Consider the following 27,996-nt stretch of genomic DNA (forward strand, 5'->3'; position numbering starts at 1 on the left):
CTCAAAGACTGTCTCACCCCTTTCTGCATGATTTCTAATGGAGCGAGGTCTAGAGACAAGCCTGACTTAGTTGTACTTGCAGTTTTCATGGTCTCTTTCGGAGTAAGATTCAGGAAGGCAGAGTTCCACCTCTGGCTTTCTGCTTATTGAGTTATCGGTCATGAATCTGTGAATAATCCATGGTATACGAGTCTGTTGACCCTGACTTTCTCTAAAAACATAATTGGCTAGCATTTCACATTGTTCTTTTAGAGGAAGAGGGTCCTTCTTCTGCGATGTTGGGTTTGATAAAAGAATTGACGATTGAAAAGATTTATTTGGCCGAGAGTAAGGATTGTCTAATCCTGTCGACAAAGTCTTTCAATTTGGCCTCCGGATTGATACCTTTTTTCTGTGCTTTACCTTCCTACATTTTGTTTAATCTCTGGTGAGAACAATTTAACACTGGCTCTAGCCCGGGAGGTTCTACTAACCATTTTGGAATAAGTAGATCTAACGTTGAGCTGATCCAGTCCTGAAATTTAGAGTAAGAGATGGTTACATCATCGTCTAACTTGGGGGCTGACCCTCTCAATGTTATTTCCCACAGTGACACATCTAACTAGGCCCATTGTCTGATCAGTTTCCTTGTTGTACTGCGAGGTTTCGATTTTTCTGTTGCGGGAATAAAGAATGGGATCAGCAAATGGTCTGACCAAGGAACTGGCAAAGGTGCCATTGCCTTCAGGAGCGGGACATTTTTAAAAATTGTCTAGAATGTGGCCTTTGGCATGAGTTGGTGAGACGACTAGTTGTTCAGGCTGAATGGCTGCTAAGTCTTGTTTAAAATGAATTACCTGTGTACAGTTATTGCCATCCATGATTACTTCTGGTTTGCTTTTAATGATATTATAGGTTTCTGGTGTGGGTTCTGTTTGTGGGTCCAAGTTCAGGCAGCCACCAGTTAGAGTCCCATGATGAGGTATCTTTGACGAAGATCACTACTTCTGTCTTGTCTGTGTTGAGCTTGAGACAGTTGGCTTTCATCGGGTTAGGAACTTTGCTCATGCAGGCAATAAACTTGTTTTTTGTGTTTGGAGGTCATGTCTCAGAGGAAGAGTATGACTTAAATCTTGTCTGTGTACGAGAGGATGTTGATGACGTTGGCCAAAACGATCATGTGTGTGTTGAAGAGGATGATGCTGAGCCTTGAGTCGATTAACAGATTAGTTTGCATCTGAAGAGGAGTAAGGTGCCAGGCAGACAGCTTATGCTCTATCCATTTAGAAGGAGAAGATCCATCGGAGAGCGGGTCCTTAGATCCCAATTTTGTGCATGCGCCTGATAAGGATGGGGTGTGAGACCATGTCAAATGCTCTAGATAGGACCTGGAGAATGAGGTCTGCTCTGTCTACTATGTCAAGCACTATGCACATGTCGTTGGTGGCGGGGATGAGTGCTGTTTCTGTACTGTTGGGCCTGAATCCAGACTGCGGCAATGAGGAGCTGAAGGTGGTGTGGCATTTAAGAGGGAGATGGGTCTGTAGTTGGTAAGGGTCCCTGGGTCAGCGGATGGTTTCTTGAACAGGGTCATGATGGTGGCATGTTTCCAGGTGTCTGCGAATGTGGGTGAGTAGATGGATGCACTGAGCATGGACATTGGTGCTTTGCTCATAGATACGAGTCCTTTTGTGAAGGTGTTCTGGACGTCAAGTGCCTGCTGAGCCCCCGATTAGATGCTGTTCATAGTAGCAGCAGTTTTGATGCTGGTGCCAACAGGCCATGAGGTTGGGGTTCATTCATCAGATTGGGAAGTTGAGTTGTTAGGGTAACTGGGTCCAGCTGAAGGTCAAAGTTTCTGTATGTGGAGGTGGTTTTGTTCTCGAAAAATTCCAAGAGCTTGTTGGAAAGGTCTTGTGAGTGGTTGATGTTGCTGGAGATGGCAGGAGGCGTGGTGAAATTTTTGATAGCAAAGATTTCAGTGCTGCTTTTTGTGGTGGCGTTGATGCTTTCTGCAAAAGCTGTGCGCCTTGTGGTCCATATCTGCTGGTGCTAAGATCTGAGGGCTGATTTGAAGATGTCTTTATCTGCGGTGTCTCCATTTGCACTCCAGTTGCTTGCAGTGGTGATTTGATTAACCTGAGTTCCTCTATGGACCAGCTTGTCTATGTTCTGGGTCGTGCCTCTGGCTTCCTCTTGAGGGGAGGGAGGGTGTTGGCACATGAAGTGATGCAGCTGTTGAGTTCTTTGATGGCTTTTAGTGAGTCTCGTGTGCTCGGGCCAGTGCTTAAAGAGGGCAGAAGCCGACTCTTCGGAGATCTTTTTCCGCTGCTGTGGTGGTAGTGGTAATTGTAAGTCTGTGGTTGTGTGAGGTGGGTGCTGATTGAGAACATCAGGTCCAATAGGTGTTCGGCGGTGCAGGTGGTTTGGTAATTTGCTGGTTGAGGCTACGTGGCTGGGCCAGTGTGGGCTTCTAGGTGTAAGTTACTGTCTCAGAAGAGGATGCAGGAGCTTGTGTTGATGAGTGGTGGTACGAATTCCGCAATGTCGCTGGCGAAATTGATGCAGGGTCCTGGTGGTCTGTATTCAAGGGTTCTGCCTAGGGAGAAACTGGCTGTGATGCTAGTCTTGAACATAAGGTGCCCCATGCAACTGTTGGGGGTGCGCCTTTTAGGTGTTGCAGCGGATGGTATCTTTGATTATGATGGTGACTCTACTTCCAGGCTTCTGCTGACGGTCTTACCTTATGATCTTGTAGCTCGCTGGGATGGCTGTAGCGATGTCCAGTGCTGGGGTTGGGTTTAGCCATGTTACGCGAGAGAGAACAGGTACATAGCATGGTTGTGCAGAAGGTTCCCTGTGTCTGTGGGGTACTTGGGGAGTAAGCAGGTTTTGGGGAGCATGCATGCAAGTATGGTGTGGTATTTGGCCTGTGTGAACTTGAGTGGGAGGCTGATTTGTGTGACTGTGAGTGAGTGGGTGCTCTTGGTGCGGGGGTGGCTGGTGTGGAGCACAGCTTTCCAAACTGTGTGGCGCGACACGTTACTGTGTCGCGCCCCGTACATAGGTGTGTCGCGCCAGTCAGGTCCCCCAGTCAGGCCCCCTCGAGGCGTGCGTTGGGGCGCGTCTCGCGGATCCGTGACTAATCTCTGGTGCTGCAGGCCACTTGCGGCGACTTTCAAAGGGGAGGCAATGGAGCTAGTAACCAGGACCCAGCGTGAGCTGCTTTGTAAATCAGAGCAGGGGTGTGTCTGCTGAGTCATTTGCTTATCCAAAGATCTTTCACAGTGGGGCTAAGAGGGGGCTGTAAAATCTAATGGGTGGCGGTGGGAGGCACTATTCAGGACAAAAGAACGTATGGGAAGGCTTTTACAGTCGCCACGCATCTGAATTGCTTTCTTGCACACTTCCACTTCCACACTCACTGATTCCTATTTCATCGACCTTCAGGCCAATCAAAAATGTGGAGATTGGCACCTGGTTCCCCAGTACAGACGTTGTCAGCTCTGGCCCTAACTCCGGTTTACAAATGTTCCAGGAGAGACTTGTTTATTTTATGCGTTTTTATATTGCGCGACTTTACCCGAAGGCGTCAGAGCGCTTCACAATAGGAACAGTAATGATACATGAGGATAAAATGACAAGTGAACAAATTACAAAAGTAAACGTTAAGTTACATGAGGCAATAGTGACAATTGTGAGCAAACAAAATACAAGAGGTAGCAAACGATACATTATAGGAGGAAAAAGTGACATCTGTGCAGGTTACAAAAGCGTACAAATTACAAGTAAAGGTATAATACTGCAATAAATGGAGGACACTCCAACACAAGAACAAACGTTACATTAGGCAATGGTGGCATTTGCGCAAGTATCGAGAGCAAACAAAATGGAAGAGGTAGCAAACAGTATGTTACAAGAGAAAAGTGACGTGTGCATGTTACAAAAGAGTACCAGTACTGGACAGATGGGTCAGTGGGCTGTAGGCCACCGGTTCGATTTAAGGCCTGCTGAAGCAGCAATGTAATCCTTAGGCGGGTGATAAAATGCATGTAGATTTCGCGCATACAACCTTGTCACGGTCATGTCCCTTGTGCCGCCGGTGCATCAATTTAACCATGCAAACCAAGCCCCTTAGGTGGTTTGAGCTCGCTCTCGTTACCGTGTCCCTGAAATTTTTTCCCCAAAAAGGTGTGTCACCAACATGAAAAGTTTGGAAAGCTGTGGTGTAGAGTGTGAGAGTTCTTGAGAACTTGCAGGAGGTGCATGTGAGGGCTCTTTCCGTGTTATGTGATTCACTGAGGGTCTGTTTCATTGGACTTATAAATATGAGGGGTAGAGGGGCGCACCTAGCTAGAACGTTTTTTTATAACTTTTAATTCATGTACAAAACCCTTTTTTTTTTTTTTACGGGTGCTTTACTGCTGCAATGTGTTGACGGCAAGTGCAGAACATTATCTACTATTTTAACAGGATGACAATCCTGAGTGCAGTGAGCACTGTTCCCTTAGAACTAACCGTTCTATTTCTTTTCTCAATTCAATCCAACATAACCCAGTATGATCAATAAAAGCACTGCATTGTTTTGTGTCCAATGCAAATTGGTATTCATTGATAAATCATATGAAACACATCTCATGTGTTGTATTAGATACTTAACAAAAAGAAAGAAACATACAAGATACTGTTGAGATTTTACAATCCAAGCAAAACTGTATATATGGAATTGCAATCTTTACATTAAGAGGTTATCATAATTTTAATGTGAAGCCAGATGCATTTCGGGTCTCTGCGGTCCCTTCTTCAGGGCGTGTTCTGTAATCAAACAAATCTCAAATTATACATACACATATTGTTGACCATAATTATGAATGAAGAGTCCTATAGCCCAACAAGTGAAGAACATACTCACATATTGATGCGTGGTATTAAATGGGCCCGTGCCAGTAATTGAATGGAAGGGTGTTGCAATTGCACACATTTTTTTTAAAAAGGGGAATTAAAATAAAAAGAAAATGTTCCGAATAATTGTGATTAGAAACCTACGTGGAGTTGTTGAAACAAATAAGACTGTCAAAAGTGTGGATAGTGGTCTATAACCTACGAGTAAATCACCGTGAATATCTGAAAAGGAGTACTGAGTAGACTGCATAGTAATGAACAGCAAGAAGGCGTATCTGTATGAAAGTAGTAAAGCGGTATCCTGTGGAAAGAAGGATACTTTATAAAAAATAAAGACGGTATATGTATGCCAACTTGGGGTGATCATACCTCAAAAACACCAGTGCGTTCCTCAATGCGTGCCCTAGATAATATAACTACGAGGAAGCCTTGTTTTCCCAGAAAATATAAAGAGCTTATATTTGTGAAGTTTCATATAGCGCTGGCTAAACCCCCGAGGTATCAGAGCGCTTTACATTTACAGGCTTCAAGTAAAAACCTGGGAGAAAGCAGAAACAGGAGATTAGGGGGAGGGAAAGAAACACAAAGGGGCAACGAGGAAAACAATGTCTGATGTCCAGCTGGGTAGGTGTCGGACGAGGGGGATGAACCAAAGCCAAGACTCCTCTATAGCTGCATAGGACCGCTCCACCGGTTATCGGCCAAGGTTGCTCGGGCTCCGAGGTTAGTACAAACAGTTATGGTATTCGCCATGGGGGCATCGTCAAAGTTCCATCGAAAGGCACTAGTCCTTGGTGTTACTGGGAAGTGCCGTTGGCTACGTTCTCCAGCACGCCCCCCCCCCGACAAAAGTGGTGAGAGGAGAGGTCCAAGGGACATATTCCAAGGTCGGCAGATTGTAGGACAATCCATCGTTCCTGCCTTCAAACCTCTTGGCGGGGGTGAAGCTGAAGAGTATTTGTGCCTAGACACCTGATCCTCATCAGACTTTAGTCCTCTGTAGTCCCCCCACAGGTGCGTACTTTCTGCTGGGCCGTGAGTCGCCCCTCTGGTTTGTAACCGTATGGATGAGGTTTGTGTAGTGGTGGCTATTTTTTGGGTGTGAACCAAGCCTGCGGCGGAGGTCAGGCAGGGGCGACCAACTTAAGGTCAGGCACTTGGTGTGGTTTTGTGCGTGCCAGCGAGATGTTCTGGGGTCTTATCTCCTAGTGCCAGGATAGGCGTGCTTCAAAGAGTGTGGTCGGGCCTTGCTCCCGCAGCCAGATATTGCAAATGCCTTCATTTCTTCAAAAAAGACACCACAGATCGGGAGCCATCTAACGGTCAGGTGCAGCCTCCCAGTTGCAGCGTATATATAGACCACTCTCCCCACTTTTGACAGTCTTATTTGTTTCATCAGCTCCACGTAGGTTTCTTATCACGATAATTCGCCACATTTCCTTTTATCCCACTTTTTCAGTTTGTTTATTTCAGATTTTTGACATGGGCTTATTTAATACCACGCAAATTATGATAACCTGTTAATGTAAAGATTGCAATTTCATGTATACAGTTTTTTGCTTGGATTGTAAAAACACAACAGGATCTTGTATGTTTATTTCTTTTTTTAAGTATCTAATACATCGCATGAGATGATGTTTCATATGATTTATCAATGACTAACAATTTGCATAAGACACAAAACAATGCAGTGTTTTTATTGATCAAATTGGTTTATGTTTGATTGAATTGAGAAAAGAAATAGAATGGTTAGTTCTAAGGGAACAGTGCTCACTGCACTCTGTTTCATTGGAGCTATCTTGGATACGGTGCAGTTCTGTGCCTTCCTTCCTACATAACAAGTGCAGAATATTCGGGCTGTGGTCCTGATGTTTCAGCCTCAATCCTGGGGCTCAGTGACAGTGACTCTGAGGCTTCTTGGTCTCCTGCATCCTGCTTATTGACTATACAAGGTGGCATATGCAGGCTCTGCAGTGAGATCTGGCGTCTCAGTGGGCCCAGCACCAAGGGAACTAGTCTCCTTCCATCGGACTGGACCCCACAGTGGTGGATCTTGACCCGTGATCAAAACCTTGGTTTGATCTCCGTTCAGATTAAGCAGATTGCCATCCATTTGTGCGGCAATCTGCTTGAGACCATATTTAATTGTCTCGACATGGTGTTTCTGATAGGAAGGCCGTAAAATAATTATTTGGGTGCCATTGGCGTACGAAAAAAGTGTGAGCCCGCAACTCACCACATCTGCCAATGGACGCACATAAAGGTTATTTAACAAGGGACTTGGTGCAGAGCCCCGGGGAACTCCTAAGGGGAGGATGCAGGTCTCTGAATCAGCTGGAAATACTTGGAAAGGTCTTGTTTTCAGAAACTGGACCAGCCATTCGAAGGCAAAGCCCTTCAGGTCGATTGATCTGTCTGTCCATCAAGATAGGGTGAGGCAGTCTCGAAAGCTGCACTCCAGTCTAGCAGTACCAATGTCAGTGTTGCCCTCAGAAGACTTCTTAAATGCTATGTGGCCCCTAGTAAAGCAGACTCTGTGCTGTAATCCCTTCTGAATCCCGACTGAGATGGGTGGAGGAGTTTGTGGGTTTGAAGCTTACATTTTTTTTTTGTTTTTTTTGTTTAGCAATGGAAGGCATCCGAGAGATGGTTCTGTAGTTTGCCCATGTGGTAGGGTCAAGATTGGGCATTTTTAATTGCAGAAGAACCGTGGCATGTTTCTGGCATATAGCCCTCTTTGATCAAACCGTTAAGCTGATCCATCACCACTTGTAGCAGATCCCTGTCAGGGAGCTCCAGCCTTGCCGGGGTAAGTGGTTCCAGATTTAATAGCCCGTAAGATGGGCCCGAAACATCTCAGTCCAGCAATGGCCAGGGCTCCATTTTTTTAATCTGACTGAGACATACCCGGGGATGACGGTGGGTTAGGAGTAGAGACTTGTAGAACAGTATTCTCTAATTCCTCCTCTAGAGGCCTAGACTTCAAGTTAGCTTCTAACTGCTTTTGAATGGTAGTCACTTTGTTAATAAAAAATTGTGCTCATTCTGAGCACTGGGGCTGAGACAGGCTAGCAACTGGGGACCGTTTACTGGGGTCTGTCAGTTCTTTAACAACTTCAAATAGAGTTTTTGAGCAGTTCTGGGCCTTTGGAATTTTATCTGAATATTAAACAACTTTTGCCGCTCTACAGAGGGCGTGATATTTTTTAATCACTGATTTATAATTGCTGTTTGCTTCCTATTCATAGCTTTTTCTCCAAAGTCTTTCCAAGCCTTTGCCTGTGATAGTGTCATTAAACCAGGGAACTGGCGGACGTGTTCTATTTGTTGTTTTAGCCATGAGAGGAAGAGAGACTTCGAAGACCTCCTTGAACCAGTTATCCTCTAAACATTGGTCAATTTCCGTGCATTGTTCTAGGTTACATTTAGCACCTCGTAGTGCGTTGTAAACGCTTGAACATCTAGTTTGCGCAAGTTCCTGAATCCGGCTTTAGATTTTGTCGTGCCAGAAATCAGTATTTGAGGTTTCGCAATGAAGAAAGGGACAGCCGAATGGTCCAACCAAATAAGTGAATGAAATGGTAGTTACACGCCAAGGTGTCAGGGGGCATTGTCCTACAATGGGGAGAAACCGGACTGGATCTTTTCTCCACTGCTAAGAATGCTGGGTGCCAACGGTTTTGAGCTTGAGTAGGCTCTCTGGGAGACACATTCCAGCTGGAGTGGACCACAGAACTGTTACCTGCCTTCCCACCCCTAAATCTCTATTCCCGATTTCTGAAGATTAGAGATGCCTGGGCCCAAGTCATCCTAGCGCCTCCAGATTGGTCCATGAGAGTGTAGTACTCAAAACTGTGCATGAGAATCTCTTGCGATCAGTCTTCCGGAGGATCTTCTGTTGCTGCACTATTTACATCTCCATGCATGCAGATTGGGAGGCAGCAATTGATTCGTCCGATCTCCGTTCTGAGGTTATGGATGTTATCCTTGCTGTATAGTGGTCCTCTACAAAGTCTGTTAGGCGCTGGGACAGGTTTTCTCCTGGTGTGGTGTCCACAACACACACGTTTTGTCTTTGGCCCACCAAGGATTTGCAGTGGGCACCATTAAGTTATGTTAGCCCATTTGTCCTTTTTGCATTTACCTGACTAGCCATCCAGGTTGAAACCACTAGTTGTTATGAGGTTTCTGAAAGGATTACGTTTCAGTTTTTTAAAATTAATAATATAAGCATAGAGAAATGGAAAGGGATGGCAACGTCCAGGCAGGCTGAACCATGCAGCATAAGAGAGGATAACAACTCAAACTCCTCAAACCACCTCCTCCACCCCCAATGGTCCGTTCTGCAGGGCTCCTCGACTTTTGCACAATCTGTAGATTGCTGTTTGGTCGTTTTCCCCTCATGGGCTGGTTTTGCACTGAATATCCCAGAGGCACAAGGCTCATAGTCTGTGGGCACGAGAAGACTGCTATCCCTGTTCAAAAAGGTCAATACTGGATCCCATATTTTAGTACATTTGCATGTTTTAGTCCTTTGGTCATATGCTATCTCCATATGCTTATAGTTGCCATTCTCTTTGAAGCCATAACTCTATAGTGGGGGCCACCACCTTTCCCCAAATTCCCAGGTTCGTTTCTTTGGCAGTACTTGGGAGATTTTCTTACTTCCTGATTAGTGGAGCAGATGTGTCATTCATTGGTTTTCCACAAGATAAGAGGCACGGGGTCTTTAGCCAGGTCTCTCCCCACAATGTTGGTTATGTTGGAGAACTTCTCCAGTATAGGGTATGCCCATAAGATACGTAGAAGTATACCTGAACCCCCACATTGCCTCCAGAACAGGATGGGGTTTTCTTAACATTTGATCCCTCCTCCCCCCTTCCCACCCTTTATGATGCTGCAGTGGAATCTTAGTTTGGTCCTGACCTCCTTCATGTGTGCCCGAAAAGTGTGGAGCTCTGTTTACCCCTCACTCCCAGTCGCACAGCGTGTATCTGCGAAAATACTCAATCTCAATCTTGTAACCTATGTTTAACAATTTTATTCCAATTCATCCAGTTTTTTTCTTTTCATCAGACACTTGTGAGGTTGCACGCTTCAAATGCTGGAGATATGCCCATCCAGGCCTCTTCTCTAGCACGTACGGAAATGCAACGTTCGTCAAAGGCAGTCCGCATCCACTCAATGCTTTTCGTGCACGTGTGTGCCATTCAAGCCTATGTACAGCTGCTCATTTTGTCTTCTGACTATGAAGTCTCAGTTCCTTCTTGAAATTAGTTTAGATCATCGCATGAGTGAGCTTCAGGCTCAGTCAGTGCAGCTGCCTTGTACACCTTTTTACCCAGATAAACTGGTGTTGAGGTTCAAGGCAGCCTTTCTGACAGAAATGTGGCTGCTTTTCATGTTGGCCAATCCATCCATCTTTCAGAGTTCTTTCCTCTTCCTCTCCCCTCGAATGAGTAGAGACTCAATCACCTGGCCCCCAAAGGAGCCTTGAGATTTTACAGTGATCGTACCAAAGACTACCGGGTTGATTATCAGATTTTTGTATGGTTTTCTGGGGCAAAGAAAGGCAAGGCGATGCAGAAAGGGACTTTGTCGAAGTGGGTAGTCTGCTGCATCATGGTCTGCTAGGAGACAGCCTCTGGATGGCCAGGGGCTCATTCTGCCAAGGCTGTTGCTACAGAGTGCCTTTACTTAACATGGGCTTCCATACACCTGTTCACAAAGCACTCGAGTCTTGACAGTCCGGTCTGATGGGAAGGACATTTCACCCATTCGAGTCTGCAAGACTTTTTGGTTTGGACCCATTCCGCGACTCTTCACTTAGCAGGTACTGCTTTAGTATGTATTCTAAAGGTGAGGAATCGATCGTTAGACTTATCTGTCAGAAGAACATGTGACTTACCTTTGGTAACACTCTATCTGATGCATGCTCTAACTGCAGATTCCTCACTGTGCTCCTGCTTCCCTATTGTGTGGAATGGTCTTTTTGCATCAAAAATGGTCGTAAGCTAGAGATCTGTGCACTGGTACCCCAATTGGTTTTTGGGCTCTACGTCCGAGAACCGAACAGAGACAAGAAAGAAACTAACATCAGCACACAGGAGTGTCGCTTCCATACGGTTCTGTTAGTCACTTCTGATCGGAATGAAGGCAAGGTGGAGCCACACTCCACCTACTGGTGTGTCTGAGTACAGCTGTGTAAATGTTTCAAGGGCCAGCCATGCATCTGGTGATATTCTAAAGGCGAGGAATCTGTGGTTAGATGGAGTATCCACCATAAAGGGCGTTACTCTTTTGACCTTCCATATTTGTGTACAGGGAGATTGTAGTCATTTACGAAAGAAAAGGGTACGAATATTGTTGTTTGATGGATTTAAGCAACTGTGAATGTTGGTTATTTGGGTATGAATAGTGACAGCAAATTAACATTGGTTTAAATGTGGGAGTGTACAGAAAAAGCTGCACAATTTACAAAAATGTGTTAGTTTGTTTCAGTATGGGTTGTGGTGACTACTTGTCTATTACACTAGTAAGGGCTACACCCACTTTTTGCTTGTGGTGCCCAGAAATGCCTTTTGATTGCTGCATGAATTTATGATCCCCTGTGTGGGAAATGTTCCTAAGAGGTACAATGTCATTATTAGACTAGAGTTGTAATTTTCCTCTACCTTGATGGGTCCTTATCCGCATTGTTCAAGTTTCCAAAGCTGGCAGCGCGTTTGTTGGGCCTGTGAACAGACTTGGCGGCAACAATGGGGTATATGGACTTTGAGGTAGCATGGGGCTCATGAACAGACCTTATGACCTACTGTGGGGCATGGGGAGGTGGGAATACAGTCTAGGGTATATTGTGTGGGCGCATTGTAACTGTGGTATTGCATTCCAAAATGTGGAAGAAAGGTAAGCATAGAATGTGCTCAGTTTGTTTACTGGTCTATTGCTACTTGATATACCAGCTTTCTTCTCCATGTAGAAGTCTGTTATTATTCCTTTTCTTTCTCCAATTGAGATCCTCTCGACTACTAGAACTTGTCATCTGTGTATTTTTTTGATTTGTATGGAATTACTTTCAAGCCATTCCCACAGAAGTGCCACATGACAACTACTACTTTTATTCACAGTTCCTAGATCTCCGAGTCGCTGTTCTGGGCAATGTTGATTCCGGCAAATCGACTCTGCTGGGGGTTCTCACCCAAGGAGAGCTGGACAATGGGCGGGGGAGAGCACGTCTCAACCTCTTCCGTCACCTCCACGAGATCCAGTCTGGCAGGACGTCTAGCATCAGCTTCGAGATCCTGGGTTTCAACAGCAAAGGAGAGGTGAGTTCATGTGGAAACACTCTGAAAGAGGCAATCGTCTTAGAGCTAGATGGGCTTCACAATGTTTATGGCATGCAAGAAGTTACTGTAGTGCAGGGAAGAGCATCAGCACAGAATACAGAAAGCCTAGATGGGACAGGGCCGCAGCAACTAACACTACAGTGTCTAGTTTGATCTATACATTTCACTTTGGGACAACTATTAGAATTCAGTCTCTAAGGAGGCAGTAGCAGAGATTTTGCTTTCAGGCAAGGTAGATGTGTAAGTAGTACGTCTCTGGAGCATGACACCGCATTGTGTGGATTTGTTATTTCGCAAAATGTGAGAGTAGAAGCATGTTGGACCCCTTAAGAGTAATAGAAAAGGTTGTTGCAGGGTGGAGATGGATTTCGCATACTGGTGTGAGGCTTGGGCATCTCGTTGTGTTCCTGCCCTTCTAATTAGTGCTTTTACTAATTGACTGAAACCTTTTTGATCCTTCTTGTCTATGGAACTCTGTAAACCTGCAAGTCGTGATCTTTGTTACCCCTCTGCTCGTCTTCCTTCACTGGCTACTCGCATCCTTTCCCCCTAGGTGGTGAATTACAGCGATTCCCGGACTGCGGAGGAGATCTGTGAAAGTGCCTCTAAGATGATAACCTTCATTGATCTCGCTGGGCACCACAAATACTTGAAGACCACCATCTTTGGGCTCACCAGCTATTGTCCGGACTTTGCAATGCTTGTGGTCAGTGCAAACACTGGAATAGGTAAGCTGGAGTCAGGAAACAGTTGTTTGCGGTCACATTCTAGGACCCGCTCTCCCTACCAGCCCATAAACCCTTGTTCAGCAATTAACCTTAACAGTTTAGCCGTTTTTGAGGATCGGGAATGAAAGACCTTAAAACAACAGTATTCTGTCTCCCTGCCCCATTATGAGCTGTGGTTGTGTGTGTATAATGTCTCCTCAGTCATCTAATTTTGCTACTTGTACCTTTTCTGGTGCCTCTTTGTGATGCTGTCTGGTTTTTCTCGCAGCTGGCACAACACGGGAGCATCTTGGCCTAGCCATGGCCCTGAAGGTCCCTTTCTTCATTGTGGTTAGTAAGGTAGACCTGTGCTCGAAGCCCACCGTCGACCGGACAGTGAAACAGCTGGAGCGGGTTCTCAAACAACCAGGCTGCAACAAGGTCCCCATGCTAGTGAGCACAGACGATGATGCTGTCACCGCCGCCCAGCAGTTTGCACAGTCTCCCAAGTAAGTGCGAGCAAACCAAATGTAATCTGCTCTGCACTGATAACTGGTACAGCAAGTCAAGTCAAGTCATAAAATTTGTATAGCGCACTACATACCCAGAGGGTTTCAAGGCGCTTAGGAAGGGGAGGAGGATTATTTGTCAAATATCCACGTTTTAAGCTGCTTTCTGAACGCTAGGTGGTTCTGGGTGAGGCGAAGGTAAGCGGGGAGTGAGTTCCATGTTTTAGCAGCCAGGTATGAAAAGGATCTGCCTCCCATGGTGGTCTTGTTGATGCGAGGTACAGTGGCGAGGGCTTGGTTGGAAGAACGTAGTTGGCGGGAGGGGGTGTAGAAGGACAGTCGAGAGTTGAGGCAATCTGGTCCGATGTCGAAGAGTGATTTGTGTGCGTGGGTGAGCAGTCGGAAAGTGATCCTCTTATTGACGGGTAGCCAGTGGAGGTCTTTAAGGTGACCAGAGATGTGTTCGTTGCGTGGGATGTCTAATATGAGCCTGGCTGAGGCGTTTTGGATTCGTTGGAGTTTCTTCTGGAGTTTAGCGGTGGTACCTCCGTAGAGGGTGTTTCCGTAGTCCAGTCGGCTCGTGACCAGAGCGTGGGTGACTGTTTTCCTTGTTTCGGAGGGGATCCAGCGAAATGTTTTTCTGAGCATGCAAAGAATGTTGAAGCAGGAAGAGGATACGGCGCTGACTTGTTTGTTCATTGAGAGTGAAGAATCCAGGATGACGCCAAGGTTCCGTGCGTGGTCTGTCGGGATGGGTGCTTTTCCGAGGGCTTCCGGCCACCAGGAGTCGTCCCAAGCAGAGGGGGATGTGCCTAGGATGAGGACTTCTGTTTTGTCTGAGTTCAGTTTCAGACGGCTTTGTTTCATCCATTCGGCAACTTCTTTCATTCCTTCGTGTAGGTTAGTTTTGGCGGTGCTGGGGTCATTGGTGAGAGAAAGGATCAGTTGAGTGTCGTCCGCGTAAGAGATGATGTTGAGGTTGTGTTGGCGTGCGATGGCCGCGAGGGGGCTCATGTATACGTTGAAGAGGGTGGGACTGAGTGAGGATCCTTGAGGTACGCCGCAGATGACTTCAGAGGCCTCGGACTTGAATGGAGGAAGGCGGACTCTCTGGGTTCTACCGTTGAGGAACGAGGTGATCCATTCAAGTGCTTTTCCTTGGATTCCGATGTTATTGAGGCGTTGTAGAAGGGTGCTGTGGCAGACTGTATCGAATGCTGCAGAGAGGTCGAGGAGGATGAGGGCGACTGTGTCTCCATTGTCCAGTAGAGTTCGAATGTCGTCTGTTGCTGCGATGAGGGCGGTCTCAGTGCTGTGTTTTGCTCGGAAGCCAGATTGTGAGGGGTCGAGGGATTTGTTGGCTTCGAGGAAGGCGGCGAGCTGGTTGTTGACGGCTTTCTCGATGACTTTGGCCGGGAATGGGAGAAGCGAGATGGGGCGGTAATTTTTGAGTTCGGTGGGGTCCGCTGTTGGTTTTTTCAGAAGGGCGGTGAGTTCAGCGTGTTTCCAGTCTTCTGGGAAGGTAGCGGAGTTGAAGGAGCAGTTGATGACGTCTCGGAGGTGCGGTGCTATGACGGAGTCTGCTTTGTTGAAGATGTGGTGAGGGCATGGGTCTGTGGGGGATCCTGAATGGATGGAATTCATCAGGCGGATGGTGTCCTCAGTGGAGATTGGGTTCCAGGCGTTAAGGGTGTTCACGGGGGGAAGATGGTCAGCAGATGGTAGGGTGGGTTGGTTTCCGGGTTGGTTGTCAAAGCTGTTGTGGATGTCTGCAATCTTGTTGTGGAAAAAAGAGGCTAGGGAGTCGCAGAGGGTTTGAGAGGGGGTGATGTCGTTGGAGTTGGCCGAGGGATTGGAAAATTCCTTGACGATGTTGAAAAGTTCCTTGCTGTTGTGGGCGTTGTTGTCAAGTCGATCCTTGAATGCTGTTTTCTTGGCTTTTCGGATCAGTTGGTGGTGAGTGCGGGTGGCGCTTTTGAAGGCGTCCTTGGTGCTGGTGGTTGGGTCTTTTTTCCAGGCCTTTTCAAGGGAGCGGCAGAGTTTCTTGGACTTCTTGAGATCAACGTTGAACCATGAGGCCTTCTTGCTGCCAGGTTTGCTTTGACGTTTTTTCAGTGGAGCTAAGGTGTCGGCGGTGTTGGATAACCATAGGGTGAGGTTGGCGGCGGCTTCGTTGGCGTTAGAAGAGAGGGCTGGGGAGTTTCGAAGGAGCGATGCGGAGATTTGGTCCGTGGTGATTTTGTTCCAGTTTCTTTGCAGGGTAGGTTGGGAGTGGTTGATAGGTTTCAGCTTGTTGTAGGTGAAGTGAACGCAGCTGTGGTCGGTCCATAGGAGATCCGTAGTGTGGCTGAAGGAGACATGATTGCTGGATGTGAAGATGGGGTCGAGTGTGTGACCTGCGATGTGGGTGGGGGAAGTGACTAGTTGTTTAAGTCCGAGGTTGGCGAGGTTGTCCACGAGGGTGGCGGTGTTGCGGTCGTTTATCTTTTCAAGGTGAAAGTTGAGGTCTCCCAGAAGAATATAGTCTTTGGAAGGGAGCGCGTGTGGAGAGATGAATTCCGTTATGTCTTCACTGAATTTTGCGCGGGGTCCTGGTGGTCTGTAGAGGAGAGTGCCTCTGAGTGTTGTTTTGGGGTCGATGTGGATCTGGAAGTGAAGGTGTTCGGAGTTGGCGAGGTTGGCGTCAGAGCTGGTTGAGATGCGGATAGATTTCTTATGGACGATAGCGATTCCTCCTCCTGTGTGGCTGGTACGGTCTTTGCGAGTGATCTTATAGTCTTCCGGGATGGCAATGGTGATGTCTGGTGCGGAGGAAGCATTCATCCATGTTTCCGTAAGGAAGGCGACGTCTGGAGAGATGGTGTCTAGTAGATTCCATAGGTCGATGGCGTGTCTGTGGACCGAGCGGGTGTTGAGAAGGATGCATTGTAGGTGGTTGGGGTCGGGAATCTGTGGTGTGGTCGTAGCGGAGATGTTGTCGGTGCCGCTGAATTTGCAGGAGTAGCAGGAGAAAGGTCCATGGGTGTGTCCAGGAGCGGCTTGGACGCAGTTGGGGGCGCGACCGGGGTTAAGGGCTAGGAGGGTGGCGGCATCGTAGTTAATGCGGGAGGGCTGGGGAGCGCGAGGGGCAGGGGGTCTGGCGCTGGGCGCGGTCCAGGCGCGGACGGGCGTAGACGGGCTTACCTTTGGCGCACCTTCGGCGCGGGTTGGGCGCGATCGCTGCGCGTAAACGCTGCGCGCGGGAGTGACTGTCATATATGGATGGTGGAGGGGGAGGGGCGAGGGCGTCTCAGCTGGGAGGCGGGGCGGGCACACGAGGACGACAACAACAAACAAAATGGAGGCGGAGGGGGGAGCAGGGCTGAGCGCTGGAGGCAAACGCGCAAATAACGTTCTAAGCAACCCCAAACTAAGAAAAACCCAGCGCTAATTAAACACAGCGGTAACTGAAACCCAGTGCTAATTAATTAAATAAAGCGGAAACTGAACACACAGCTGGCGAGATGCAAGTGCAGCTTTCTGGACAATGCGCGTTATAAGCAGCACAAACAGTGAAAACACAGCGCTAACAGCACAAACAGTGAAAACACAGCGCTAATTATTCTAAGCGAGCGGAGACAAAAGCGGAAACTGAGCGCACGGCAGGCGAGATGAGAGGCAGCTTTCTTAGGCAAGGCAGCGCTACAATACCATGTGTCTGCAGGGACACTGGGAGCGACCACTCGGCTCGTGGGAGAGGAGCGAGTCACGATGGGCTTAGGGTGACGAGCGCTCTTTCAGGACAGTGGGAGGGCGTCTCAGCTGGGAGGCGGGGCGGGCACACGAGGACGACAACAACAAACAAAATGGAGGCGGAGGGGGGAGCAGGGCTGAGCGCTGGAGGCAAACGCGCAAATAACGTTCTAAGCAGCCCCAAACTAAGAAAAACCCAGCGCTAATTAAACACAGCGGTAACTGAAACCCAGTGCTAATTAATTAAATAAAGCGGAAACTGAACACACAGCTGGCGAGATGCAAGTGCAGCTTTCTGGACAATGCGCGTTATAAGCAGCACAAACAGTGAAAACACAGCGCTAACAGCACAAACAGTGAAAACACAGCGCTAATTATTCTAAGCGAGCGGAGACAAAAGCGGAAACTGAGCGCACGGCAGGCGAGATGAGAGGCAGCTTTCTTAGGCAAGGCAGCGCTACAATACCATGTGTCTGCAGGGACACTGGGAGCGACCACTCGGCTCGTGGGAGAGGAGCGAGTCACGATGGGCTTAGGGTGACGAGCGCTCTTTCAGGACAGTGGGAGGGCGTCTCAACTGGGAGGCGGGGCGGGCACACGAGGACGACAACAACAAACAAAATGGAGGCGGAGGGGGGAGCAGGGCTGAGCGCTGGAGGCAAACGCGCAAATAACGTTCTAAGCAACCCCAAACTAAGAAAAACCCAGCGCTAATTAAACACAGCAGTAACTGAAACCCAGTGCTAATTAATTAAATAAAGCGGAAACTGAACACACAGCTGGCGAGATGCAAGTGCAGCTTTCTGGACAATGCGCGTTATAAGCAGCACAAACAGTGAAAACACAGCGCTAACAGCACAAACAGTGAAAACACAGCGCTAATTATTCTAAGCGAGCGGAGACAAAAGCGGAAACTGAGCGCACGGCAGGCGAGATGAGAGGCAGCTTTCTTAGGCAAGGCAGCGCTACAATACCATGTGTCTGCAGGGACACTGGGAGCGACCACTCGGCTCGTGGGAGAGGAGCGAGTCAGCAGAGTAATGGGTCATCTGTTTGCATTTGTGAATGTTCATGTACTTAGAGTGCTTGTTTATAATAGTTCACCCGTTCCTTCTGGTCCTTACTCCCAAAATAGTTCACCTGTTAGGTTAGTATGTATGAAGCTAAATTAGATTTGTTTTTTGCTTAGCAAGCAGTGGTTGGCTACAGTGAGTGGCCAAATGAGTGCAGAGGTTTTGCGGAATAGGGTCTCAAGAATGAGCCTATTTTTGTCAAAAAAACACATAAATTTTTAGTTCCTATGCACTGTGATGTTCACTGGTCAGACTGCGTGAGGTGTGATGATGCCTGCAGAGCCGGCTTGTGTACCTCTTGGACCAGCTTTAGTCTGTGCAGTGGGTGAGATCAGTTTCCATCACACTCTACCAGTGACCTCTCTGCTAGGACTACCTCATCTTGTATCCAAGTGATGAGGAGCTGTGCTTCTTACAAATCTTAACCCTGCTGCTATTCTGCAGCACTAAATATCCCACGGATCAGCAAAGATCAAAACTGCTGAAGGTTGTTTTTTAAAGGTAATCTCTGTAAACTACTTGTCCTTTCAAATGTAGGATGACAAGAGCTGAGTAAATATTTGGTGCTGCCTCATGAGTGCCACGTGACTCTTAACCTATATATAGCCTTTGTTGTGTTATGGGAATTTGAATGGAAGGTAAAGTAGTTAACCTTCCACTTGGTCTTGCGCGGGGCGGGGTTAGAGAGAAGACCGCCTACAAAAGGCTAGCAGCTGGTAACTCCTATTTAATATTATTGTGCTAGGGACTGTTTGATAAAGGCCGGAGGCAGCAGCGCTTAGGGTGACATTGTGCGTGTTAAAATGAAAGGGTGACGATGCCCTGAGTGCGCAGATTATAGGTATTGAAGTAAAGTGTGTAGGAGGCATGGAGTCTGCACCAGTGTTAGACTAAGATTGTAGGATGCTGAGATAAAGGTGGGGGAGGGGTCTATCGTCTGCTTAGAGTAGGCTTAGATCATAGGAGTTTTGAGAGCACTATAGGAGGCTCCGAGACCGCAGGTCTTAGGAGAGGCAGTGTGTTTTACAGTGTAAGATGGAGCAGGTGCAGACTTCAGCTGGGTTATGCTAAGATCATGGGTGTTGGGGTGAAAGTTGAAAGACCAGAGGCAGAAGATGTTAGATTGTTGGTATGTGTTGCAGTGATGTGGCTTGTGTATGTTGTGGGTTAAAGCTGTAGGTATTCTGGAGAAGGCTGGAGTAGACTCACAGTAGCTGTTTTAGGATGCCTGTGTGTGTGAGAGTTAATAAAGGTGAGGCAGTGCTGTGATACTGTTTGTTCATATAAGTCTTGGGTGCTGGCTGCAGAATAAAGGTAGACACAGCCTTCACTGCTGTAGGTGTTTTTCTGCATCCTTATAATTCATTTCTTTCTTCGCCTCTTAACAGCATCACACCGATCTTCACCCTTTCGAGCGTGTCGGGAGAGCACCTGGATATACTGAAAGTGTTCCTCAACATACTTCCACCGTTAACCAACTGCAAAGAACAGGAGGAGCTGATGCAGCAGTTAACAGAGTTCCAGGTAAGGTGTTCTTAATTTACACAGGTTGAAACAGGCACCCCTGTGGCTTGATAATATGCAGTCATGACATCTAGAAGCAACAGTGAATCAGTGGTTACAGTGGTAACCCAGGGACTGTTGGGCTGCAGTCCCTTCATGTTACCCCCCAAAAGGAGGTCTAAACTTAAAGATAACACGCTTCTCATGTAAATTGTGCTTGTTGGAGAGCCCAGTGATGCCAGTAACCACATGAGATTGTGGATGTATATCTCTACACCTTTTGCAGTCCCTCAACCCAGGTAAACCAGGCAGTTCTAGAGCGGACGCCAGCATGAGGAAAACCTGGCAGTTTGTGCCATGCATAAGGGGTGTGCGTTGTCTTGTACTTGGCAGGGATCATGTTTGACCTCTTCACACAAAATGGGTGTACCCTGTAAAAAAGATTTTGAGTGAGGGATGTTGGTAACCATGCCATGATAAAATGTCTTACCTGCCAATGTGTGATGTTCAGCTTACCTTTACAAAGGTATCCCTTGGGCATGCAGGTTTGCCCCCAAGATAACTAGCCTTTTTCCAGTGCCTAGGCATACAAGTAGGTGCTAAATCTATTCAACGGCATACTACTTACAGTTGCCAAAGCTAATCGAGCACATTGTGCACACTGCCCATGAGTTTCAAACTGGGTCCTTTAGCTGTCCATTGATTACCTTTATTTTGGGTGGGAAAAAAAGCGTGTGGGTGCTGCATTTTGGGCTGTTTTCAGAATAGTTGCCTAGTGCTATATGGCCACTTTCCATCCAGGCCCAGACAGTTGCTCTTGAAGGGCACGCTTGAGAAACACTGCTGTCTGTAGTCTGGCCATATGGCAGTCAATGTCTAAGGCACCAAGGGCCTGGCGCATGCTCCAAACTACAAATATGCCTGCAATTGATGTGAAGGGGTTGTGGAGCAGACTCTGATGTAGATGGCCATGTTGATTGATGGCAGACTCATGATCTCTTGCCTCAGCATGCTAAGCTGTGCTCTTCATGTAACTCTAGGGTGAAGGTAAAGGGGTTGAGCGGAGTAAAAGTGAATCTTTACCTACAAAATGTTTACACCATCTCTCTAACTTATGTAAATAGTAGTAAAGAGCAATAACACTGAGGTAGCAAATACAGATAAAAACCCATATTTTGGAGTAGCACTGAGGTAACCAATTCTCCTGATTAAAAGACATATCTTGGCTCTTATAATAATCTTTTCTTGTGTGCCTTGTAAGAAAGTTTGACTAGTGCTTACCACTGCATCCTTAGAATTGAAGCCCAACTGTTGGGGCCTTGTTGCATACAGCTCTGGATTGTTTTGTGTCCCTCTGCTGATGGATCGCTTGCTTGGCATGTAAGTGCCGGTATTGAATTTTGACTGTCAAAAACCTAAGCCTGCTGGAAAATGCCCAATAGCAGCAGCTGGCATCCCTTCTCCACTGTAGTGCCTGCAACACGTATCCATTCGGCCACTCAATCACTACTAATCAGAAAGAGCCAACAGCATCCTTTCTAAACTCCACAGAACTTAGTCTGTAGTTTTTTTTCCTCTTTCAGTTTATGTATGTATGTGGTACTTGTATACTGTGGACATAGCCAAAATGTAGCTAAGCACAAAGGTAAGCGTACAGTCAACAAGTGACAGAGGTTGCTTCGACATCCAACCCGGAGACCAACCCACCCATCCTTCTGCCACACCTGCACCCCCCTCGAACATCCTTAACAACTGGAACCCAATCTCCACTGAGGACACCATCCGCCTGATGAACTCCATCCACTCAGGATCCCCCACAGACCCATGTCCTCACCACATTTTCAACAAAGCAGACTCCATCATAGCACCACACCTCCGAGACGTCATCAACTGCTCCCTCAACTCCGCCACCTTCCCGGAAAGCTGGAAACACGCCAAACTCAGCGCCCTTCTGAAAAAACCTACAGCGGATCCCACCGAACTCAAAAACTACCGCCCCATCTCGCTCCTACCATTCCCGGCCAAAGTCATCGAGAAAGCCGTCAACAACCAGCTCGCCGCCTTCCTCGAAAGCAACAATTCCCTCGACTCCTCACAGTCCGGCTTCCGAGCCAAACACAGCACGGAGACCGCTCTCATCGCAGCAACAGACGACATTCGAGCTCTACTAGACAACGGAGACACAGTCGCCCTCATCCTCCTCGACCTCTCCGCAGCCTTCGACACAGTCTGCCATAGCACTCTCCTACAGCGCCTCAATAACATCGGGATCCAAGGAAAAGCACTGGAATGGATCACCTCATTCCTCACCGGAAGAACCCAGAGAGTCCGCCTCCCACCATTCAAGTCCGAGGCCACTGAAGTCATCTGCGGCGTGCCACAAGGATCTTCTCTCAGCCCCACCCTCTTCAATGTATACATGAGCCCCCTCGCAACCATCGCTCGCCAACACAACCTCAACATCATCTCCTATGCAGACGACACCCAACTGATCCTATCACTCACCAAAGACCCCAACACCGCCAAAACCAACCTACATGAAGGCATAAAAGAAGTAGCAGAGTGGATGAAGCACAGCTGTCTGATACTGAACTCAGACAAAACAGAAGTCCTTATCTTAGGCACCTCCCCCTCCGCTTGGGACGACTCTTGGTGGCCAGAGGCCCTTGGAAAAGCACCCATCCCGACGGACCACGCACGCAACCTGGGCGTCATCCTGGACTACTCTCTCTCGATGAACAGACAAGTCAACGCAGTCTCATCTTCATGCTTCAACATCCTCCGCATGCTCAAAAAAACATTTCGCTGGATCCCCACCGAAACCAGAAAGACAGTCACCCACGCACTGGTCACAAGTCGCCTGGACTACGGAAACACCCTATACGCCGGTATCACCGCAAAACTCCAGAAAAAACTCCAACGCATCCAGAACGCATCAGCCAGACTCATACTAGACATCCCACGCAAAGACCATATCTCTAGCCACCTGAAAAACCTCCACTGGCTCCCCGTCAATAAGAGGATTACTTTCCGACTCCTAACCCACGCCCACAAAGCACTCTACGAACTTGGACCCGAATGCCTCAACACACGACTTTCCTTCTACACCCCCCCCCCTCGCCAGCTTCGATCTTCCAACCAAGCCCTTGCTACCATTCCTCGCATCAATAAAACCACCATGGGAGGTAGATCCTTCTCCTACCTCGCAGCTAAAACCTGGAACTCACTCCCCACCCACCTTCGTCTCACACAGAACCACCTAGCATTCAGAAAGCAACTTAAAACCTGGATATTCGACAAATAACTCCCCTCCCCTCCTCAAGCGCCTTGAGACCCTCTGGGTATGTAGCGCGCTATATAAATCTCTGACTTGACTTGACTTGACTTCTGGGGGCAGACATGTATTGATCCTCCATTGTTATGAACTGTTTTTTTAAAGAGGTACATCTTCAACTTTTCCATAAATTGCTGCAGCGTTGGTGTGGTCCTTATGATACAGGATGTTTTACCAGATCCTGGTTGCATAGGTGAAAAAAGCCTGCTGCCTTGGTTTTACATTTCTTTTTATTTACCCTTGGTCTCTAATCAGATGGTGCCCTGGCTGTGGGTGTGCCAAGAGCTGCCAGAGATTTTAAGCTTGTTCTTAGGATAAGCGGGTGCGATGCTTGCGATTGCTTTGTAAATAATACAACTGTTTCTTTAACCCCTCCCATGCTGGTGACGAACCCCAGCCGTCACGCCCCGTGTGGGCGTGTGCTGATGATGGCTGGGGTTCGTCACGGCCCCGCCCTGTTCTTTTGTTTACCGCACAGCTGTAAAATCGCGACCGCAGCGAAGGGGTTAATGATGTGTGCAGGCAAGGAGAGCCAATGGAATTTCATTAGTATTGGGAGAAGGGACAAGGGGGGGGTGGGGGTATGTTACCATATTTCTTTAGTACCTGGAATAGATGGGCTGCAGTGTGTCGGATGGTCCTAAGGTGTGCCAGCGTGGGAGGCTGTAGCGGGGCATTACCACCATACATATGTGAGAGTACAAGGGCTTGAAAAGCAGTTTGGAAGCTGCTTTCAGGAAGAAACTGTTTTTTTGTTCTTTAGACGAGGGAGATTGTACATGGGCAATTTTTTTTTTTAGCAGTGTGTTCCTTTACAAAGAGATTGGTGTCCCAGGTGAATCCAAGTTACTTAGTGTAGAGAATGGGGCTTTTATTGCATTCAGCCCCCTCCGCCCCCTGCACATTTTTTAAGCTACTAGATGCTGGTTTTAGACTTTGACAGTAAACTGAGGCCTGCTAACCATATCTTTGTGCCAGTGCTCCGTCCCTAAAACAAGGTAAAGCCTAATTGTCGTTCAATTGGATAAGGACTATAGCACCCCTGTAAGTCCCTAGTAACTGTTACTCCAGGTAACTAGAGTAGGAGTACTAAAGCGGGTCCCTGCGGGCTGCAGCGTATCGTATGCCACTGTAAGGAACCCACATACAAATTTAACACAGACTGCCAGTGCATGCTGCGTGACATGGTGCAAACCATGAGTGAAAAGACGACCTGACACACTCCTGTGTGTCATCCCAAAGTCACTGCATCTAATATTATGAAGGTCACCCCTTTAGCAGGCCTTTGAGCCTCAAGATAGGATGCATTATATTTTGTGAGGACATATCTGCATAAGCAGATGTGTCCCTGTGATGTCTAGTTCTATTGCTAGATATTGAAAGTGAGCAAGGAAGCCATTTTAAGATATGTTCTGGGCACTGGTCAAAACAAATTTCCCAGCTATTTAATGATTTTACTGAAACATATGTTGTTTGGTATCATACACCTCATATTAATACACACATGGATTCCAGTTATAGGGTGTTCTCCTCCTCTCCCAGGAAAAGCTGGTGAATTAGCATTCCAAGGCAGGGGGGCTTCAAAGAGCCCCTCCCCCCCTGGTTTGGAATGCAAATCTGGCTCCCCACAGGAGACGAAGCTGACCCCCTTTGACCAGAGCTCTTTGGCACCTGGACAGGCTAGAAAATTAGCTATTCAGGAGGCTTGTTGCATTTCCAGGCTCATTCACCGAGGACCCCCAAGCTGGGCATTAATAAGAAAATACAAAGCTCTAACGTCTCATCTGTAATAGGCTCTTTTCTAGCGCCTGGACACCTTGTTAGGCTTGCTGTTGCGCTTTATACATGTTTTAATTCATTTATACATTTGAATGGATGAATAATATTTATATGGCACTCAAGCTCTTTGAGGTCGTATCTTGATGTCGTACTCCTGTACTTTACAGATTTAAGGTTTTCAAAAATAGCGGACTCCTCTCACTTCCCATATTCCATGAATATGTTCGTGGCTTTTTGACTGGACTCTTCTAGCGCTGGTCTTGGCTCATCTACTGACACAGTGTGTCGTTTCTGGCATATCCCCACCTTCAAAGCTGGGCCTTGAGGGGCATGAAGTCAACCTGTTACAGCCGTACGACCTTCACGCGGAACGACTGTATGGCACGGACTGACTCGGTGTGACCGTCAGTAAGTTTAAGAGGATGCGGTTCGGGGCTTTACTGAAACCGTGCACTTGGGCACAGCCCAGGAAAGACCCCTCTGATGCAGAGAACACGCACGAGAAGCAACCTCCCTTACATCACAGAGCCTGTCAAGGAGAAGCCATGATTCAATTAACCACCACCCCTTCCTGGCTCATGGCCTAGCACGCTCATACCCATCCTGTGGTTCACCGCAGACACCTATTAACGCCTCCCCCCTTCTCTGGGTCAGGGGCCACTGGGGACTTTTTCCAGCTCTGGGAAGTCTGTGGAAGTGAAACCATCTTAGTCTGGGCCACAGTAGGGGGGCGGGTCCGACCTTCTGTCTCTCCCCCTCCTGCAAAGGGAAGCCCTCAGTGACCGTCTTCACTCACCACTGTCTCTGTGCTTCTGCCTGTCTTGTGTGTGATGCTATGCGTGCAGTGCTGGTCCCGGGTAGGGGCAGACACACAAGCTCTGCCAGTGATGGAAACACATCTCTCAGTGACGCCTAATTTGGGACCCCGGGGCGGGGTCAATATTATCTTCTGCGCGTTGACCGTCAAGAAATTGGCAATAAAAACGTTTATAGTTGTGGCATTATGGAAAAGCTTCTGACTTTAGAAGTGGGGAAACCCAGTTTGAATCCCGGCGACGGATCAATATCCTGTGATCCTGGGCAAATCAGGTATTCTCCCCGTGCCTACAAAAAGTTCATGTGACAGTGTGTAACGTAACTGTTGTTCATGTAAAGCGCTCCAATACCTTCGGATCGAGTTTGCGCTGTATAAAACTGCTAAAAAAAGCTATTCAATCTTTATCAAACGACCAGTAATTTACAATAGTTTATGGGTTCAGGCAGTTCGTGTAGATGCTAAGTAGACTTACGCCCCCCACTGCAATTGCTGTCTTCCTTTTCGAACCCATTTTAGCCCCCTCCCCCGCCATCGTTTCAACCAATAATTGCACATCTAATTTGCATTCTTATAACTGTTGCGTTAAGTGTGGGACTGCTGCTACTGTTTCCATGCTTGTTGCCCAATGTAACGCTATGTACCGTGTAAAGACACTCCTGTACCTTATGTAATGTTCCTTTTCTATTGTAAAGCACACTAACACCTTTGGGTAAAGTCAGCACTATATAATCATGCATAAATCAAATAAGCGGAGGTTACCATGTGAGATTCATGGTGTAATATTGGCAGCTGTGCCACTACTTCCTGGTTGGAGGGAGTCAGGGAATGTCCTCAGCTGGACAGCGGGGAGATGCAGATCTATCCTGGCGCTGAGCGTGGCACACCATGCTTTATCTTCACATATGGTGGCGTCCAGCTAATTATTTTTTTACAGCAATCCACATGGACCCGTAGGGCACTGGACACGCTGCAAAGCTGGCCTCATTATTGCCCCACCCCTACCCAGTCCTTGCATGACTATAGAGGCCACCTGCTTTTGCTTGCTTCTGCAGATGAGCGTGGCACGCCACACCTTTTAGATATGGTGGTGGCCAGCTTATGTGTTTGTGATGTGTTTTTTTTTTTTTCTTTCAGTTGTTTGACTTTGTACCAGTGCTCTTGAGAGGAGAACTAAAATGTTATAGTTGGGAAGATGCACCAATAATCATTATCAACACTGAATAGTTTTGGTATTACCCAGACTCCTAGAGTGGGGCTTGAACCCGCCCCTCTTCTCCATTGGCTGGCTTCCTAAATGGAGGCCAGCCATTGGAGGAGAGGGGCGTCACTCCGTTCAAGCCCCTGTCTTTTTCGGATTCGGGGCGTGTTTTTTTGCAGTTTTCTCACCATGGCGTCATCCGTCACTCAACCGCAAAAACCACGACCCCGAATGCGAAAATGACGGCGCTTTTCTGACGCCATTTCTGCCCGACCGCTGCCCAAGAAGTTGAGAAGCTGCCTAGTCCTCCGGTGAGTGCTTGCAGTCCTGCCCCCTCGTGCTTGCTGTCCTGTCCCCTCGTTGCTTGTGCTTGCTGTCCTGCCCCCTCATTGCTTGTGCTTGCTGCCCTGGCCCCTCGCTGCTTGTGCTTGCTGCCCTGCCCCCTAGTTGCTTGTGCTTGCTGCCCTGCCCCCTAGTTGCTTGTGCTTGCTGCCCTGCCCCCTAGTTGCTTGTGCTTGCTGCCCTGCCCCCTCGTTGCTTGTGCTTGCTGCCCTGCCCCCTCATTGCTTGTGCTTGCTGCCCTGCCCCCTCGTTGCTTGTGCTTGCTGCCCTGCCCCCTCGTTGCTTGTGCTTGCTGCCCTACCCCCTCGTTGCTTGTGCTTGCTGCCCTGCCCCCTCGTTGCTCGTGCTTGCTGCCCTGCCCCCTCGTTGCTCGTGCTTGCTGCCCTGCCCCCTCGTTGCTCGTGCTTGCTCTCTTGCCCCCCTCACTGCTTGTGCTTGCTGTCCTCCCCCTTCGTTGCTTGTGCTTGCTGTCCTGCCCCCTCGTTGCTCGTGCTTGCTGTCCTGCCCCCTCGTTGCTCGTGCTTGCTCTTCTGCCCCCCTCATTGCTCATGCTTGCTGTCCTGTCCCTCGTTGCTTGTGCTTGCTCTCCTGCCCCCCTCTAGTTGCTTGTGCTTGCTCTCCTGCCCCCCTCGTTGCTTGTGCTTGCTCTCCTGCCCCCTCGTTGCTTGTAGTTGCTGTTCTGCCCCCTCGTTGCTTGTGCTTGCTGTCCTGTTCCTCGTTGCTTGTGCTTGCTGCCCTGTCCCTCGTTGCTTGTGCTTGCTCTCCTGCCCCCCTC

The 27,996-nt window shown here is 48.0% G+C and overlaps 1 protein-coding gene across 1 annotated transcript in view; it reads left to right on the plus strand.

The window, feature by feature from the left end:
- The window catches only part of GTPBP2 (GTP binding protein 2), a 180,224-nt gene that overhangs the window by 105,544 nt on the left and 46,684 nt on the right, over positions 1-27,996 (plus strand). Inside the window, exons 5-8 of the mRNA XM_086926028.1 lie at positions 12,009-12,206; positions 12,781-12,955; positions 13,224-13,443; positions 19,637-19,772. Of these exons, the coding sequence (XP_086782154.1) occupies positions 12,009-12,206; positions 12,781-12,955; positions 13,224-13,443; positions 19,637-19,772 (729 nt within the window). The remainder of the gene's footprint in view (positions 1-12,008; positions 12,207-12,780; positions 12,956-13,223; positions 13,444-19,636; positions 19,773-27,996) is intronic.

Source organism: Lissotriton vulgaris, chromosome 6, assembly GCF_964263255.1.
Source record: "Lissotriton vulgaris chromosome 6, aLisVul1.2, whole genome shotgun sequence".
Lineage (NCBI taxonomy): Eukaryota > Metazoa > Chordata > Amphibia > Caudata > Salamandridae > Lissotriton > Lissotriton vulgaris.